This window comes from Apteryx mantelli, chromosome 2, assembly GCF_036417845.1.
Source record: "Apteryx mantelli isolate bAptMan1 chromosome 2, bAptMan1.hap1, whole genome shotgun sequence".
NCBI lineage: Eukaryota > Metazoa > Chordata > Aves > Apterygiformes > Apterygidae > Apteryx > Apteryx mantelli.
Window position 1 is genome coordinate 72,931,506 of NC_089979.1, and position 20,530 is coordinate 72,952,035.

At 41.0% G+C, this 20,530-nt stretch overlaps 1 protein-coding gene across 8 annotated transcripts in view; it reads right to left on the reverse strand.

The window, feature by feature from the left end:
- Window positions 1–20,530, reverse strand: part of JARID2 (jumonji and AT-rich interaction domain containing 2) — a 238,064-nt gene that overhangs the window by 64,157 nt on the left and 153,377 nt on the right. For 7 of the 8 annotated variants that reach the window (XR_010883351.1, XR_010883352.1, XM_067290888.1 and 4 more), the window contains one exon: window positions 5,389–5,558. The exons of the other annotated variant lie outside the window; for it this stretch is intronic. Coding sequence is in view for 3 of the 7 variants with exons in the window: in XM_067290885.1 (XP_067146986.1) it covers window positions 5,389–5,558 (170 nt within the window). In the remaining 4 variants the exon portion in view is untranslated. The remainder of the gene's footprint in view (window positions 1–5,388; window positions 5,559–20,530) is intronic. 8 annotated transcript variants of the gene reach the window in all.

Below are 20,530 nucleotides of genomic sequence, written 5' to 3' on the forward strand. Positions count from 1 at the left end.
TACATGGCTCTAATGCGCTCTCTTGGAAGGCTGAAGCTTCAATAATACAATTGATGTAGTCACCAGCTCTCACAAAGGCAAGTGTATACATTGACACTAAATTACCAGGGAAGTGTAACTTCTGCCTAGTTAAATGCTATCTCATGCCCTTAGTAGATACAAAAAAAGCTAACAGTCATTTTCTAATACACCCAAAATGAGGAGCTCCCAAGTTTTTGTTTATGGAGAGCCTCTTCCAGTTGTAATGAAATATCTTTACAGATATCTATTAACATAATGGCCCCAGGTAAAACATCCCATTGAGGGATTCGGCTTCACAAGCTGCAAGTGACACCAAGGCCATGTTTCGAAGACACCTTTTCTGACTGACCTTTTCCGACTGCCTGAGCACACAGGCAGGCCTGACACACTAATACTTGCCTTACATCCACACATCCCCCAGTCTCATTCTGAAAAGGTACTTAAAAGCCCCAGAGGCTGACAAACACAAGCAATACATCCTATTAGGATACTAGAAGCCTGGGAGAGAAGGCCCCTGAGCCTACCACCAAATAAGATGTTTTTAAAAGCCTATTGAAGAAATAACCGTGAGAGGACAGGGTTGTTCAGATTTGGGAAGCTAATGAAGTTTGGATAAATGTGCTATAGTGAGATTTTCTATTTTGGTTTTGCATGACTGCAATAAATTATTGTATTGTTAAAACATTGCAATATTCAAAGAAAACCAATGGTTAAGGGTTTTGCAGAAGAGTTGCTAGAAGAGTCTGAAAATGCTGTTTTGGGGACCTTAATGAAACCATCTTTATTTAGGAATTCCTGAAATTCACTAGAATGCAACTCCCAGAGGTTCAGCTTAATTAGAAAATTGATCACGGGACAACTTTTTTAAAATGTTGGCTCTTGATCGTAACCTATCTTTTACCACCTTTTGTCAAGAACCCATTTCTCACAGGGAAACGGACTCACTTTCCCCCTTTAGCTTGTATTATTCCACTTGCAACACTTTAAACTGTAAATAACTGTGGAGAAAAAAGACAACTTAAATGCACTGTAACAGAAGCTATTAAGAATTTGATCAGAGGCAGAAAATACAGTAAAAGTGGAAGCCATTGTACTACTGCACAGAGATGACACACTTGTATCTACACGCGTTGCTGAAAGATACTAATTATGCCTCTGGCAAAGGGCATACAGGCTCCTTCAAAGAAGCTATTTAAAGATAAGAACACTGCAGTCAAACACTTTAGAGATATCTGCACTATTCCGTTTCTTCTTGTGGTGAAAATTCTAGGTCACAACTTAAAAAAAACACCCTTAAAATTATAGAAGGAAAGAGAGCTTTGCCAAGTTTGGTCAGAGCTAGATGTATTTCAGGGTGTTCATCAGCTGTTAGAGCTTTTTCATGCTGTTCTGCTTACCTTCTGAGAAGTAACTGTTATACTGCATTCTCAAATGAAGCCTTCGAAAAACAAATTCTGACTAAGAATATGTCCAAAGCCCCTAATATTCTAGATAATGAAACCAAGCAGGTCATCTTGGTTAAATTATCCCGTCTTGAAGTTACAGAATGCTGAAAGAGTTAGTTGGATCATGAGATTCTCCGACATGCAATAGAACCCAAGGTAAAATGGGTTCCTTTACCTAAATAGGGAACCTACAATGTAAAGTGCCTTTCTCTGATGGTGCTGCGTGACAGTAAAGTTCCACTGCTCCCAGAATTCAGTTAGGTCTGTTTTAAAAAACGCCAAAAACCATATAAGAGTGTACTTCGAGTTGTGACGAGGATTTTTAAATTTCCATATTTAAAAACGGAAAATGAAAGTACAAGCATAATTTCACGAAATTCTGACACTCACCAAAAGTTTGCAAAGTTCAAGGGTACCTTTTCCTGGTGGAAATCTAGAGGGGAAGAATGACCTCACAGAAAAGCAGAGATAGTTCATTAGGTTCTACTGGCAGGGAAGATGAACATTATCAAGCATCATTTGGTCAGTGCTTTCACGAGCTTTAACACTTCCACGAAGGGTCGTGAAGCTCCTGAATTCCTCATGCACTTGAACATCCAGGTTTAATATTTTGCAACGCGATCTTTAAAAGGAACTTCAGCAAGAAACACAACAGGATCCCTTCAATCCTCCACTGCCATATGAAATACTAGTCTTTTACTAGACACAGCTGTTCAATTTAATCCAAACAAGCTCCTTGGACAAGAGTACAGCAATGCTATGAGGCCCACCAGCAACATGTAAAATCCCAGGTATAAAAGTGGTATGATAAGACCAGGTGGCACATCCTTCTCAGGACACAGAGAGTGCTGACACAGAGCCACAAATTTACAGTGTGCTTCTGACACCATCGCTGGGTTTGGTGGGGATGAGAACAGATATATCACCACAAAGCTGTTTTCCCATGGTCCTAGAGGATACTCCCTCACCAAAGCAAGTCTTTGACTATGAACGTACAAACTATGTCATCAGAGTATTGTGAAGGACTGGGACCTAAGAGTGTCCCAGTGAAACAAAATGAGACTCTACACAAACACAAGGATTTACCATCCTCAGTCATACTGCTACTACACTTCCTACTAAACAATTTTCAAACAGCTGAACTTAAATTCTGCATGTGTGTTTCTACCAGTGGTGTATCACATTTCCATATGACTATGTTTTGCGTTTCAGATTGAAAGGCAAACTGTCAGAGCTGAACAGATATAGATGTAGAGAAGTCAGGACAATGGCCCGTCCCACCATGCAATCAATTACGAACCCCTTAGCATTTCAAAAATGAAACAAGCACCCTCCAAAAATCACAACTCTACACAGGGTTTAAATAAGCTGCTGGCTCTTCTCTCTACAAGCTCACTGGGTACCACCTGAAGAGCAGCACCGAAATAAGTTTGCCAGTGCACTGGAGGCCACATGTTGGACCTTCCCAGAGCTAGATATATCTGTGGGCTGTAACATGAACAGCCTGAAAACATATTAAGAAACAGCTTCCATGTGCTTTATTCCAAAGGGCACATGAAAAGGGACCACAACCTGGAGCTAGACTGCCCGAGGGACTGAAAGGGCTACAGCACAATTTAAGGCAGCCAGGACCTCCTTAAAAGCACAGCAATTCAGAAATAGAAGCCAGAATGGTGATAACACCGATCTCAGCAACCCCACACCCTCTCCCTCCAAGTTTCAAGTCACAACCAGCCTCCTGCTCCTCCACAGAAGTGCATCTAGATAGCACATTTCCAAAAAGATTTTCTCCTCCTGCCTTTACTAGTTCTTCTCAGGCTTTATACAGGGGTGATGGAGCAATAACTTGTGGAGGTATTGAAACAGAGGGCTGACAGGTTCCTCTTTCTGCTTTTTTTAGTCCTGTTTAACCACACCAAGAGCATGCCATGTGTGGCATTCTTAGTGTAGATTTTCCCTCATGATTTTTAATTTAATTGTAACGGGGAACTTGCTGTCTGGCTACACATCTTGTCTTAAAGGCTTGTATACTCCTGCATACTGAAGAAATTAGGAGTGAATTGCAAGTTTTTAATTGACAGTACTAAACATCAATTATTCTACAGAAGAATAACAAAGAAAAAAATTACAGATGCAAGAGCTAAATAGTCATTGATTTGAAAAAATGCTTCTGAATGAAGTGCTGGAATAGGACAAAAGTACCCACACTTCACATTTGCATTGTTAAAGCAGAATGCTAAGAAATGGTAGGAAATAAAAATGGAGATCAGTAATATCTCCATTCAGGTTGCCTTTCTTTAGGTGCAAGGGCCTTCAAAGCTATAAATAACACATGCTTAGTTAGCAAGCAGTAGAAACAAGTGTGCGAATGCAGCCATGTGTGCTCACACACACACAATCTGAATTTTCCCCACAAGCAACTGTGGCAGTTGGCCCAGATCACAGCAGTGACATGTTGCCAAAAGACTGATCAACCTCATAGCAGACTAAATTAGAAATACATTTCCACAGACCAAATTTCTGAGGACTGTGATGTCACTTTAAACTCCAGTGGATTCTACTCCTCACAGTCCTTTAAATAAGCACAAAAGCTAGCAAACAATCCCCCTCCATCCCCTCCACCCACCCACTTTGCCATAAGTCCCAGCATGAGGGAGGCTTCATATTGGATCAGAATTGAGACAGATAAATTAGCTGCCAGTCAAAAGCTATCACTTGCCTAATATCTCGCAGAAAAGAAAACAACAAACCACGCTGCATTAAGGCGAGAAAGCCTCAGCAGGAAGCTATGGGTGGTGCTGACCAGTGCTATTAACAGATGCAAGATATAGCTCAGAACTGGAAAGGGTAGCTGAAAAAAAAACAAGTGGAAGCAACAAGCTTCAAAGGATTCAACCAACTAGGCAAGATTTTTGCAAATGAGCCCTATCTGTAATGAATGCATACCCTTTTCAGCAGGAAATGGAAAGAAAAGAACAGCAAGAGCCATCACTCCAGCACACCAAGCATGGAGCAGTGACTAGCTACAAAGGATGTAGGGGCACCTGCTGAAAGAGAAAGTCACCATGAGAACGTTACCAAATTACAGTCAGGAGATTAAACTGAAAAACAATATCTTCGGGACATGACTTGGGGCACAGGGACTTGAAAAGTCCCGAGAAAAAATGACCAAAGTGTAAGTATGACACTCAGGTAAGGTCTCCTCCTTTCGCTTAATCAAGACAGTTAACTATATTTCACACTAAGGTCCTTAAGTCTGAAATGAAGGTCCGAAGTGACCCCACTATACAACTCTAGCCAGGCTCAGGCACCTGCTACTTTACTGTGAGAAAGCAGGATAAGTCAGGTATCTCATGGTACAACTTCAGATACCTTATCTTCACTAGGGTTACGCAGTGGAACAGCTAAAATGTTTTAATTATTACCATGGGAACAATTCACCTTTTTGGGCGGTAAACACAAAGAACAATGGCAACCCCTTCCCCAAATATCATAGGAAAAGTGTCACTCAGAATGAGCAACAAAGGACAGTGAATGGGTAGAAAAAGGGAATTTCCAACCAGATTTTTCCTCTTGCAGAAACAAGTACTCAGGAGAGTTAAGCACATCTTCAGTTTATAGTCAGACAAAATGAAGGAGGACAGGAGGACAAAGAGAGAGCTAGATGAAAACCCATTCAGGATAACAGAGTGCTAAGCACAGAAGAAATTTCCTTTTCACTGTTATTGGCCTCATTTTATGGTCTTTACAACCAAGAACTGCAATGCTCTTGCTGCTGATACAGTCAAATTACTGGAGTTGAAATGCATACAATATATTCAAGCGTAGCACCAGTACATTTGGCTAGCTGTTACTCAGTGTGTTGTACTGCAGCTTGTTCTTTGAATTAGACTGTCCCCCTAGGCTGCTACAAGATTCCTACCTCGAAGACAGAGGAAAGTAAGAAAATCTTCTGTCTTGGGCTTCCTTTTGGAGAGGTCAGAAATTTGAGTGGCGGGAGGGGGTAACAACGGCTCCACTATCTTTATTGGAGTTGTGCTGGGACTGTTTGGCTGGGACTGAGCAAACTTCCTTTGTGCTTGCAGCCTTGGCCTGTGGAAACAAGAGCATATCATAAGCACGTTAGACAGAACTTACAGGAGAGACTCAAGAACATAAAAATTCATTGTTTGAAAAAAGAGAGATCGGAATCCATCTCCCACCGATGTTCTTCAGAATTGGGTCTATCGTGAAGACAGTATTTTATTTGCCTTACCTCCGGTATCTTCTGCAACAATTTAGAAAAACAGGAAGGGGACATCTTGACTAAAAAATTTGTAACTACTATTTCATGTCTTTCAAGTATTTTCTTACACATCATACAATTATAGTTTGCAATTTACTTATTTGCAATTAAATCTGTATTTTGCATCACAAAAGTTTCTTTTTTGAAGTGTTAGTTTTCTTTGCTTCTTGTGTTTTATCACAATTAATTCACAAATTAGTATTTTTAGTCCCATTAAGGTTTTCAATTTATTCCAATCTGCTAGAATCCTAGTCAGATTGCTCAAAATCCTGAAGTTTAACTTAGAAATTGCAAGATATTAGTATATACTGTATCTACAGTTGTGCCCAGATCTGCAAAAACAAAGCAAAACCTTTAGGGAAAGGTATTTTTTGACAGGAAACATATCAGGCAAAAGCCATTTGATCTTCATTCCCCTGGTGACAGCTTGGAAGACAGTGAGCAAGGCGTTAATAAATACTTGTGCCAAATTTGTAATAGTGAAGAACAGGTAAGGACAGAGTGAATTTGTCTCTGTTTCAGTCCTTTTACTGGGCAAAGGACTGAAACTCTTTGGTAAATTTTAGAGTATGATCATGTATGGTTATGAGAAATGAACAGAAGCAAGCGGCTTCGGCAATCGGACTGCAAATGATTTCAAGCCTATCTGAAGACTCTGATTAACTACTAGGTGGCAATGAAAATGATTTTCTTTAATACATCTAGAATACAATTCAGTAGTAGGGAATAAGCTTTGGGGCAGCACAGATACCCAAAGGAGGGCTCACTGGGAACCCGACTCGGCACAGCATTTAAGAACATGCTAATTTCTCACTTAAACAACTGGGACTCTAATTGCGGTCTTTATTACAGCTTCACAATGAAAAGAAGATACTGAAAGAACTTTAAACCTCACTGAGGAAGGATGCAATTTTATATCATTTTCTTCCCTAATAGCAGAGTATTTACATAATCTAAAACTGCAAGACGTATCAAGTAACACTAAAGGAAAAGCTAGGTCTTATCATTCCACTGCAAAATTTACTGTTATGACTTAATGAAAGCACAGTTATCATTCATTAAATGTGGATGAAACAAGTAATTGGTAAACCCTTTTTCTTCACAGATATTTAATTTAAACATCTGGGTATGAGAAGTTTGTTACTATATTTTAAACTTCCTCAATTTTGTGGCTAAAATAGAAAAAAATGTTTAAAATCCCAGCAGTGTTTGTATGGGTGCATACATGTCCCCTAATGACAACAGAGCATGAAAGTAGCCTTCAGTAATTTTTCACCCTCCACATAAATTGTCCATAAGGAACTTCCTGCTGATCAAAGGAACCCTACTGCATTCCTCAAAGCCTTTCCTATTGTCTATTTATTTCCATTTCCTTAGTGGCTAGTATGTTATGTTGTTTACAATATATTTTATCATGGTGCTTATAATTTGTGAACTGGAACTAAAAGACTAATTGAATATACTTATTTCCTCATATCTATGAACAATAATTTTTCCAGAATGAAGATATTCTATATACCCACTTATGTCTTCTTCAAGTTACTCGGATTGCATTGCAAGGCACTATTCCTTCAAGCAGACTGGAGAACTCCTGCACAGAATGAATGGGATTTTAATTTCAACCAACTACATTTCTATCACCCAAACCACACATGTGGGCAGAGAAAAATGCTTTGTGTTGGCTTCTATTCTGCACAAAATGTGTGCTCTCTAGCCAAAAAAACAGACTATAAAGGTTAGCAAGTGAGAATCCTGCCTGCTGCTGTAATCTGTGGAGCGATTTTTCCCCATTGATGTGCTTCCTCAAATATGCTGTTAAAAACATATACAGCCCATGCACTGTATCAGCCAAATGTTTCCTGGAAACTACCTGCTCAAATCTAATTTGACCAAAGATAACTAGTGGAGAGGACTTCGCAACCCCCCCCAAAATGTGAACATTAAGCCTGTCACTCGGTTCAAAACCAGCCCTCTGTAGCAAGGACTGGCCAGAGCTGCTTGCAGCATCCCTGTTATCAGTCCCCAGAGCACTGAAAGGGGATTAGAGAACGGCCCATACATTTGTCATAAACATTAATGAATTACTGAACTGAAAGTACTTTTGCTTCACTACTTCTTTAAAAATATACTTTCTGCTATCCCTTCTTCCCCAGTATAAACAATTTGTCCCTTGATTTGTTTGCTCTTTCCAGCTAGGTGTCTGGCAGCGCACACGGCCAACCCTGACAGCACGGCCAGCTTTTCACTGTCCCCCACACTCTTGTGGCGGCCTTTCAATTTAGTGACGACAGCTAAAATGCCACATCTCCCTTCAGCTTGGTTTCAGGCTATGACCATGAACCTTTGCCGTTTCCTAGGGAGGCTGGTGTTGCTGTATGATCAAGCGCGTCAGAGACGCTTCCTCTCTTATACACAAATTCTGAGCACCTCTGCTGATGTATGCCATACTTCCTCTTGCTTGGTCTTCACTCACCACTCCCACAAAACCAGGCCTGTTCCTCCTGAAATATCAACTTTTATTAAAACTGTATAAACAGTTAGTTACCGGGCGTAAGCATTCACTGATTCAATTTAAGAACGCTAGTAAAAGAAGGCACCCTTTCCTCACTGCAGTTTCTGAAATAACTACTGTTTTATGCTTGGGTAGACGGTTGTTCTGCGGACTTTACCGTAACGTTTGGGAGTACACAGAGAGTGCCATACGCAAGAAAAACTCTTCCACAGTCATAACACTTTGGAATCAAAGCACCTAGATTAGGGCACAAAACCAAATTTTTAGGCAGTCCTTGCTTCAGCTTTGTGTAAAGACGGCCAGTCCAGAAGGTGGTCCAGCAAAAGAAAACCGTACTCATGTTTCAAAACAGGGGTAACAACATACAACTGTTTCCTTGTCAAGGAATGCGTGCCTCTTAACAACCTGATATTTCACTATGAAAATCTCTAGAAGCATAAAACTAATTATTTCGGGTACGGTTTCATGTTGCTCTTAATCCACTGTAAGTGTGAAGCTGCTGCCAAAAGAGGAGGCACCACTCTGCACTATGGTTACACCAGCCCAAGCGTAACCAACTGCTGTGCTAGCTTATGCGCTACTTCTGAGCAGGGCGGAAGGGCTGAGGAAGTGATAGAAGTGCTCAAAGACATGTTGTATACGATAAATATGTAACACCACCACAGTGGTTTCACTCCTTGCTTGTCAAGGCAACAATTTCTGCTGGAACGACCTGTTCAGCATACATTTGGCAACAGGGGACAGACTGACAGAACTGGCCAAAAGGCTAAAAACAAAAAAACTTGTTTGCATCCTCAAAAGAAATTGCTTTCTCTAGCCTCATTTAAAGGATATATGTTATGTAAGACTTGCAAATATTCAAATAGAAAAAGCACGCAGACAGAAAAGGATGAGGAAAAACTCAAAATAATACCTCATCTAAACATCATGCAAACACTGAATAAACAGCCAGAAACATCCAGACTATTTAAAAAAAATAGTAATTCACCTTCTCTGAACTGAATATTATTTTCCTTTTATTATTTTTGATAGACTTCAAACACCTACCTAAGACACAAAGATCAAAAAAGCCTCTGACTGAGAAAGCCTTCACTTACTTTGGGTACGCTTCTCTTCTAAGGAACCTACTGTTCAGGTTCAAGACAACAAATTACAACCGGATGCTAAAACTACACAGTAAAAATACCCTATGTCTACAGATTAAGACTAGACTAGAAGACACTTCTCTATAACACAAAATATATTTTTTGAAGCTTTTCTAGACAGGAATTTATTTTTATTTGAACATTTTAAGCAAATTGTGCTCCTTATAATCAAAACACCACAGTTTGTATTGGCTAAAAATACTTTAGAAATGTCTTTTAAAATAGAATTTCCTAGCACCATTTCTTCAGCAGTGTAGAAAACGCTGTATTTAGTAAGAAAACACCTACTATACAAAGTCAGTCTTTTCTTTGCAAAGTAAAGCTCAGGCTAGCAATACAAGTCTGTGTTAAATTTAGTAAACACTAATGCTGTAGATAACAGTACATGCTGTGTTAGCTGCAAAACAGGTATTAAATTATCAGTATGTGAGATTTAGTTCTACATCTGTACAAAAATCTTATACCATTTTCAGTATACCACTCCAAAACTCCTAAATGAAAGCAAAGCATATGTACTATATAATATACACAGAGAAGAGCAATACACACAATTGAATTGATTATATATATGTATATTAATCTACATTCAGGGGTTGAGAAGCTGTCCTCATACCTGCGCATCTCAACTGTAAAGAGATTTGCAAAACAAACTTTACCTTTTTCAAATGTTCTCTAATCTCTAGTAACCCAGTTTTTCATAAAACTTCCTGCTTGTTATATACTCAATATTTGCCTGCTGTCTCATAACCTTTAGCTTACTCTTTGAACTTCACTTTTGTCTTCATTGTTTCCTGCTTTGCTGTTGCCTGAAGTTTATGCCCTATTTTTCTGTTTAAGGGCACCACTAAAGTTAGATTTCCAAATTCTAAAGGAACTGTAGCTTAAATAACAGCTCGAGTGTCACAATTTTGTGATTAATTCACAGTTCTCTTTTTGATGCAGCATGGTTTTGCTTTCTGAGCTGCTGGTGAGCAGCCTGCAAGTTAAAGCTAAGGATTGTACGCTTCTATCCTTCTAAAAGTACTGTCAATATTTGGTTACTTTGCTTCTGTTTATTTTGCTTTGGTTACTTCTCCTCCTGAGAAACAGTGATATAAATACTTGTAGATATTTACTCTTGTTACATTACAATCACTACTACTGAGTAGCACAGATGAGCTTGTATTAGTTTTGACCAAATAGTGCATTGATATTTAGGACTAAAAACTCTCTTACTGCATGATCTAAGAATACCTACTGAAGACACCTGCTTTATCGCAATACATGTTTCAATGAAGAAAGTTCAGGTTCCTTGTTATTGCTTAGACTTTGCAGCTCCTGGATCTCTATCAATATTATGCACTCAACTGCCTCTCTCAATCTGAGCGGCAGAAATACAGGGCTATGTATATTTATATTTTTCCATGCAGGGATTTGTACTGCTGCTGATAGAGCCCGGTTAGCTTGTGTGGAATCCTTTAGCTGTTACTACCTTACCCTGGCTGTCCGAACAGTTTAAGCACTGTCACTGTCGCCCATGATAATGTCGTACTGATTTTTGTCATTCCATCAACCACTAGTACCCATTATAAGATGATCTCTCGCACTGACAGGAAATCTGGCTCACCAATTTTTACTTTTAAGCTGATTACCCTATGCAAATACATTTACAGATTTCCCTCCTGCCACGTGCCTGTGTTATTTATTTCTTTATTGTGACACTTTGCTGATTTTGCAAACTACTTTGCTGTGATTTTAACTTGTCCCTACCCTAGATCAGGTTAGAAGCGCACCGTCTTTCGTACTCACCAGAGGTGGCACGCAGGTTGCGCGTTCAGGGTTATTTGACTGTACAACATGGCAATCTAGTGCACAACAGGCTTGTTTGCAAAGCTTCTTTTATGTATGCAGCTTCATTTATTAAAGTAAACATACCCAAAAGTGATGGATATGCTCTGCCCCTGTTAAAAAAAAAATCGTAATTTACGTTTACATAGCCAGATGTCCACTGCATATTAGAAGATTTTCATGTGTTTAATTTCCAGCTTGAATGAAATCAGCCATGTGATGTGCACTTACAGGCGAGCCTAAGGTGCTCATGAAAAACGTGGCACTGGAGGCATCGCTCTCTACGGGACAACTGGGAAAATTCTTGTCTTTCTCACACTCACCAGTAGGAAGTGTGGCTAAGTTACATTTTACCATGGTTTCATTCCTGAGAACAAGCCTAAGACTTTCAACTCTGAATAGTAACCTTTTTTGAAAGTCATCAGTTGACAAAAACAGGGCTCCGGAATTGAAACCAACAAGTCTACCAGTATAACACTGCCAAAACTAAATCAAATATAACTAAAAAGAAAAAAAAATGTTATTATTATTATTATTATTTTTTTTTTTTTTTTTACTTTTTCAGCTATGAGAGTAAACATGATTTGGATAAACAATAAATGATAACAAAAGTTGCAGTCAGAATACAAGGAGACCTCGTTGGCTCTCCCTGGAGCATATGTGAGCGCAGTTCTTAGCTCTAGTAATACTAAACCGTATTTCTAGCTCTATGTATCTATATACAAATCCAATCACTGTGTCCTGAACTACGACTTCAGGTGGAGTTCTGCGAATAAACTGCATCACCCCAAGAGCAGGAAGCAGCAGTATGAAAGGCAGCTCTGAATTGCATTTCCTCTCCCACATGCCCCTGGCTTCCAGGCAGGGTAATTTAGGCCTGTATCAGTGGTAAATCATCTACTGCCCTCCCAATGCCACACAGGCTCAGCAGCAACTGCCAGCAGGTTAGCAGAAGTGAAACTAAAGATTCGATCATTTTCTGCATCTCCCAACCTATTTGAACCAGGAGGGAAGGAGAGGGCAAGAAACCTGCTCGCTCCTGTTCAGACAGATACCACATGCAAGTAACCTGCATAGAGCGTAATGTGCCTGTAAGACATTACTCCTTCATACTGACTTGCAAGGTCGGGTAATCCACATCACGATCTAGACCCATATTACTAGATGAGAGAGGCAATTATTCATATTTCTGTAATCTGATTTGAAGAATCTAGCTTTTTTTTTTTTTTTTTTTTTTTTTTTTTAAGTAAGACATTCCAGTAAACTTTAATACAACACTGATTTTAGAAGGCCGAGCCTTTTGTTCACCCAATCTTCTTTACCTTCTTTGGTCTAAAAATTTAAAATTGGGCCTCAATTAGTAACACAATCTTAAACCAAGTGAACAAATCAAAGTAAAATATTAAGACCAGCTCCATTTAGTTCTTGATTATTGACTTAAGAGCCTAACAAGGCAGGTTCCATAAGTACCTCTCTTGATCTAAAATTTTAGTCATAATGGATGTGCCTTTTCCTTTGGGTTTTTTGCTTGTCTAAGTTTTAAATGGGAAGCGGTTGGTTTCTGAGAATTTCTTCTCTTACAGTGGGAAGGTGCTTAGGAACCACATCTAATGAATGATAACTGAACTGACTCATGTGCTTAATGACTAGTTCAAACTACTGCTGACAACTTAAACGCGTGTGTTAAATACTGCTCGAATTATCATAAATTCTGAAATCAAATGACATTTTTCTGACCACACTTACTGATCTCTAAAGATAAGATATTCGTAGCCTCCAAAACTGCATCACTTTATGCTGTGCAGCAGAGATACTTTAACTCACCAACTGCAATAGCTGGTTGTTAAAACAACATCCAAGATAGCCTTGGGCAAACAGGGAGTTATTAAAAGCCACCGGATACTGTTTAGCAACTCCTCCAAGTTAACTGTGAAGGAACTGGCCAACTCCAGCCACCTGCATATACAACCATCACAATTAAATAAGGATGCAGATATTGCCTGTTAGACTAAGGTCCATACTAGTCCATCTAGAAGAAGTTACAGAAAGCTGCCTTTCAGATGTCAAGTATGGATTCAAGAAATTCAGGTGTTTCAGCAGTCTAGATATTCCTGAGAGGAATGAACCATACTGAGTACTAAATGGGTCCTTGGGTTTTTGTTCTGGAAACCCACAATGACGAGGCAAATTTGATGCACACCTGACCTAACAATAGGATGTCTCAATGTGAACTTGGGTCCCCTCTGTAGACTTCAGGATACACAGAAGCAAAGAACAAGAAACAACCCAAAAAACTTAGGGTGGGTATAAACTTGAATTAGTCAAGCTTGCATCCCTTTTCCAGGAACATGGGTCTCCTCCCACCTTACTGATACAACTCCTTGAAAGCCCTCCATATTTGCCTGCACTTGGACCTTAGCACAGGAATAGCCTGCACGTAACATATGCTATTTATATTACTGCAGCACCATACCCAGGGTTGCAAGCTCTATTGCGATACTCAAAACAAAACAGCACTGAAACAAGTTACCAAGGCATAACTCAACACAACGCAATTATTACACCATGCCTCTGCCTTCAAGCCTGCTTCCAGCCCAGCTTCCAGCAGTGGGGGCAGGTTTAATTCAGATTTAAATACATTAATTACCCTCAAACACTCATCAAAACAGTTCCACTTTCAAACACCAGTGCTGACATACTCTAGTCGTGGCCTACAACTCTGCATTGACCTATGGCAAGTGACAGGAGCTGCCCAGTCCAGGCTTGCCTAGTCTGACCCATCCCACGTGTGGGTGGCTGGGAGGGTTTATCAGCTGCTGCCCAGGGGGAAGTAGCTGTATGAGCACAACCAAAATTTGGATACGGGCTCTGCAGCTGCCAGGGCTGGCCCACCTGATAAAGCGACCCATTTCCTCACCCACAGCAACACGCTACTTCTGTCACGCCTGCTACAGGCTGGCCAGAAATGCTTGACAACAAAAAAAGAAATTAAAAATGCAACAAAGAGGAATTTAAGAGAGAGCAGAGGGGAAAGAGAAAGAAAAAAGTTGTTTCTCTCTCTGATCCTGCCAGAAGAAGAGGGCAGATGGTGTCTCCCATACTAAGATCAGGGAACACAGCAGGGTCAATCACCAGGCAGTACTTTAAGCAGGAATATCGACCACGAGAAGATTGGGAAACTTCAAATGAGGATAAGGCAGCTGAATTAAAAGCTACCAAGAAATTGTTCTCCTACAGTTATATATCTTCGTTATCAGATCAGTACAAACTGTTCAGTATGTCCCTGTACCAAACGTCCTACAGGCTGTTCATAAATCGGGACCCAAAGGCATAGCCCTCTAAGTTTATGATCTGGATAATCTATTTCAGCAAGACAATGGGTCTTTTAAATCCATTTTCTCCACGGTTCTCCCACCTGAGATTGGATGGCAATTTTTTCTCCTCCATACAGACATGTGGTAAGCTGAAAATGGCAATAGATGGCAGAAGAGATCCTTCTAAATACTGGAGGCAGGTGGTGCCAACCTTCCTTTGTCCTGCAATGGTTCTTGACAACTCCCATTTTGCAGTAGATACATCTCTAACTCTAAAAAGGTGAGCACAAGTATTTTAACCTTTGACTCTGCTATGGGTTGCAATCCAGCTGTGTTTACACTGCAGCCACATTGCAGATTGCATAAACCCACCCAAGCTAAGCCTTCAAATTCATTAGTTCACACAGGAGCCTAACAACAATAATGTGAACTTCACTGTGGGTCCTGCAATGGTCCTCCCAAAGGAGACACCCTTGCTGCCACCATCAACAGCGCTCAGTTGGGCCAGCTCAGGTATGCCCTCACAAGCTCCAATACAAATGGGTATAGCAATGCAAAAGCATCCCAGCTGAGAAGGGACAGGAAACAGGAATGTATTGCTGCAGCCTGTTTTGGAGAGGGCTGTGTCCTGGCTAAATCCTTCTTCTGGCTGTCCTTCTGTCTATGCATGTTGCAGAGTTTATTTACCACAGGCAGTTTACAATACTAGAAAAGGCATGCAAGTTAACTCTATGGGACCAAGCTAGTGCGAGTCACCACCTTAGTCTAGATCCATACCAAGTACGGCTCGATGACCATTTACTGCAGCAGTAGTGTTAGCTCCAACAGCTTCTGACTCCTGCTCAGCCTCCAGCTGATGCACAGCTTGTTTCTGCTATGGTGCCGTGCTCAGGAGCCCTTCTGCTCCCAGGATGGTTTTCATCCTGATCTGCTACATGGTGCTCTTCAGTAGGCAGCCCCGCAAACTGCTTAACCAGCCCTCCCAAGCACTGATGCCTACACAGAGGTGCTTGTCAAACACGGAGAGTTGAGTCTCTGGTCCCTGCGCTCCAGAAAGGGGGACTCCCTGTCTTTTCCGGCAGCGTAAACCAGACTCCTTCTCAGCTTGAGTCAAACCCACCTCCCTGATACCAGTGAGTCTGGCAGGCAGCACATCACCAAGAAGCGCCTTTGGGCCAGGTCTGCCATTTTATGCCATAATGACACAGAGAAAGAGAAGAGCACCACCATGTGCCAGAAAACTAAAGTCCAAAACCACAGTGGCAGGGAAAAGAAACTTGCTCTTTTTTGCTTTGCTTTTTAAAAATCATTAGCAGATGTCTGAATCAAGCAAAAAACCCACAAAAATAAATTTATTTTTCACATTAAACATTGTCCATGTGCTGGAGATAAACAACAGAAAACTCCAAAGTAACAAATACCTTCCACATTGGAAGATTTAATTTCCAGTTCACTTGCAAGGTCTCCACCTACTGGCAAAGAATTGGCAAAGTCCTGCTGTCTGGACTCACTGCAGGTGGAAGAGAGCAAAGGAATTCTCGTATTTTTCTGATATTCCGTAAAGCAAGCGTGGGGAAGCCTAGAGGTGTGAAATGGTCTGCAATTTCACTTCATCTGCTCTGCAGCAACATTATTCTGTCTACGTGGCTCTTGGATAACACTAACACGCCTGTTACATGTAACCTACCACAGATTTTTTTTCAAAAGCCTTTTTGGCCCTACAAAAAGATTTCCCACCCTATGGAAAAGATTCTTCAGACAGTTAAAACATGCCAGTTTTCACAAAACTTCAGCATTTTCCTCCCATTTAATTAAATAGAGGTCAAAACTAATTTTAGCACAACACACCTTTAAACTTCAATATTCGTCTATCATCATCTTCAGTATTCTCAGACCTCTGAAGGACATTTGCAAAACCTGTTTGCCTCCCAGTTCTTAACCAGAAGACATTAAACAAAACCAGAATGGTTCAAATGTCAGTGTTTCTTGTTACATCCTTACTCATGCAACATCATTGGGCACTCTACATGAAATGTCAATTCCGAATAAATTCAGTGCCAATCTGTATTCCATATTCCTCTTCAAAATGGTTGCATATTAAGATTGAATGGTGAATGATGTGCCAAATAACAGCAAACACATCAGCAGCTCCCTCCCTACGAATTTGGACCAACTGCTAAAAAAATCAAGACGGTACAAGATGAAAGCCATACGACTGAAGGAAAACTCTTTTACTTTGAGCAGCCTCTTCTCTGTGACTGTGCCTTTAATAAAAGGGTTATTTTACAGATAATTTCATTCTTGTTTTCCAACCTCAGAAAAACACGCATACCTCAACTATTGCAGTCTTTCACCGTTTGCCCCAAAAGCAGCTTGTACTAGCCAGAAAGCCAGAGAGTACTTCTGGCAGAGATGTCAGAAGTAACAGTGTATGGATCATTTTAGCCATCATCTGAATGGCTGAAAAATTTCCTGTTCAATTAAGTCCTCCATTAATCCCTACTATTTGAACAAAATTTTCCATCTGCTGGCAGGAAGTGATAAAAGTCACACGGTCAGTAGGTTGCGGGCATTTTAACCTCCTGCAGAGACTGCTGGTTGCAATCTAACCATACCTGAAACCAGATATCCACACTTCCCATGGGGCCTGTCTTTTGAAAAGCTTCACTACCATCTGGCTATTACTAGGGACTCAACATTTCTCTGTAAAACTACAACATTTAGGCACACAGCGAGAAAAGGCTAAAGAACAGACACAAGATATCATATATCTGCTGCACAGACTTTATTCCGATAAGCAGCAAAGTGATCACTTTTGCATAAAACACTCATCAATCACATTCACAGTCTTGCCAGCAAAGATTACTAAATAGAAACATACAAATGAGCTACAAAATCAGTTTTCTATGAAGTTAAACCTCTACTACCCTTCTATTCTCAAGTTAAAAGAGAAACTTTAACAGGTGCCATCTGCACTTGTCGGTCACTTCTCTTCACTTACATCACGGTAATTTTTTTTTCATCAAGTTTTTCTTGGACACAAACTGTGACCTTCCCCAAGCTTCCTCCCCAGGAGTCAAACAGCCCATTCTTGTAAGTCAATCAGGCAGATGCAGTCAATTGTCAAAGTAACTCTGTTCATGCCTTCTTTCAAGCCATGCCACATCCTGCTACCAGTCAAACTATCCTGAAAAGGAAAGGGGCCATACACCCCGTACCTCTTCTTTGAGGCACACTAAATTCTGCCAGAGGGGGCTGGCTAGACTGCCAGAGCATGCTGTCTTTCTCTTCCTTCTGAATGCTGGATAAAGTAGGTGGGAACTAATGATATGGATGGAAACTATGGTAACAAGTCCTATGCCACCACAGTCTATAGTTTTCCCACAGACTTTCATTCTTTACCTGCAGAAGTAAGTATTCAATACTCTTTTGCTTCTTGCAACATGTGTCCCCTCAGGGAAAATCTAGTAAAAAGATGATAAGGTGCATATAAAACACATTTTGAGATGAGGTATTTACAGTAAAAACAAACCAAACTGCACACACACACACAGCAGATTTGTCAGGGAGGTGACAAAGAAGTCTCTCTGAGGAGATTTTGTTCACAGAAGAGTTACATTTACCAATGCTTCATCTTCACTAGCATCCTCCTTACATTTATTCTTAGGTTCTGGCGCTATTTGAGCAGTGGGATGCCTAAAATTTGATGGTACAACCAATACAAATGAATAAGCTTGCTGATGACAGAAGGGGACAATCATGTTCCTCCTAGTCCTGCATCCAATCCTGACTCCTGCCACCTACTTCCCTCCTACCCGCTCTTGTGTCACCACACGCATGGTGAGCAGATGCGACCTGCAAACCTCACAGGGAGCTCACACAGCTGGAAAGAGAGCAGTGCCCAGAGTTGCGTCAAGCTAGTGTGCTGAATGGTTCAGCCACATGGCCCCCAAGCACTTGAGCTGGCACCAGCAAAGGGATGGATGGAAACAGCACCCAGCTGGGAACTGGGCAGGGGGAGGGGAGTGGGACCCTCACTTTTTGGAGGAGCAAACTACTGCACTGTCTCAGCTGCTTGTTCCTGCCCTAAAGGAGGGGTTTTGTTTCGGTTTAAACTGATTTTGGTGAGGACTACTGCTGAAAGAGGGTATGGTATACGCTCTTCCCTTCATCTCCAACCCCACGTTCCTGCTTATGCCAGCACTAGAGCTCATGAGATCGCATAATCAGCCGGCCAAGGAAGTGGTTCTAACTGGAAATTAATTGCTTTATAGATTGGTCTTTGTCTTTACTGGGTCGGGTTTCATAAGCACAAAAGTGCTGGTGTTAGCACAGAAGAAGTGGAAAGGACTTCATAAGGAGGAAGAACAGGACTGCCTTTTCCAGTAGCAGCTTGCATTAAGATCACCTTAAACTGCCTGAAAAACATATTAGTTATTGAACTGTAAAATCTGAATGGAAAACAGGTGCCTGGCAGCAATGCCAGTGTTGTCCCCTTTGCTGTCAACCCTCTTGCAATTGGAGCCTGTTCTCCATGCAGATTTTGCAGCAAGGAAGGAAAATCTTTATTTTCACAGGATAGCCAACTTCTCTTGGTTTTGTTTTTAAGTAATGAAAAGGCCTCGTTCTGACAAGGTGTTTCTGGCCCCCCAAAACCAGATCACCCACCATTCTTCACTGTACTGTCAGCCATAGCTTACAAATGTGAAAACAGAAAGAAGGCATCCCAGATGCTGTCTACACTGATGGTGGCAAACCTAGCTGAGAGGCATAAAAACTTGACACTTGCTCATCCACATGCCCACCAGGCAAAATTTCCCATCTGGAAGAGACCAGAGTACTAGCATGCACCAGGCTTATTTGGAAAAGTCCCCGAAGTGCCGTTATACTGACCTGGCCTGCTATTAATCATCTATGTCCGGCCAGCACTTCCCTCCTAATGTTCAGTCTGAATGGATATATGACAGCAAGAATAAAACGGCTGATTCAAAGTCAGGAGAGGCTCTGAGAACAGGCCACTTGTGATTTCCAGGAACACATGCTTATGACCTTAAGGTCACCTTCAGTACATGGCTCTGTTAGTCTAAACATACTCTAATATTTCATTAATTTCATACTTAGAGAGTGGTTCACCTTCAGCCATTTTAGTCTACCAGTAAACAACCTTGGAGCTGTTCTGTGACAGGGAGTGAGATGCCTTCCCCTCACCACACTGCACTACTAACTTGATCTGGCAGATAAATACTTCCAGCTGTATATATATACTTCAGCCTGCTCTACACCTCTAACACCTACTCCCAAATATGAACTACTACACCTAGTCTCAAATATGAACTATCACATGCACAGTTAGCCCCTGTTCACACCTTGCTCCTCCCTGTATCCTGGTACTTTTATTTTATTGGCAACCTCTTCCTCAGTAACAGATTATATATCTAAGCTTAAGCTTCCTTCCCAGATCTGCCTTCTTCACAGAATCTCTTTGCAAGAGAAATGTTTGTGTCCATTGCTCCAAATGGCCAGATGGCCATGCCCATCTCTCAAATCCCACCAGAGTTAAAATTACATCTGCGGTAGCCAGTCAGTAAAATCTACTCAGCAGCTTTATACACTGCTTTTGCTGGTAGGGGGCAGAAGGTCCCTCAACACGAAAATCCCACTTCGCTAAGCACAGCCCTGTCAATTTTGCAAGGTCCAAAATGGTGTTTCCCCATGCAGTCTCTCCTCCTCAATACACACGTCGTTTTGAACAGCAAGGCAGAGCAATGAGCCAAGAACAGAAGAATACGGTTTTAATGTTCTGCCAGTGAGTTACTGCAAGTCCTTGGGCAAATCACTTAACTTTTCAGTCTCTTTTCCAGTCTGAAACTAGACATTGACCAAAAGAAAGGAGGAAGTAGGATTAAAATCCTATGAAAGACAGAGTGTGTGAGAGTGTGTGTGTGTGTGAGAGAGAGAGAGAGAGGGAGGGAGAGCGTGAA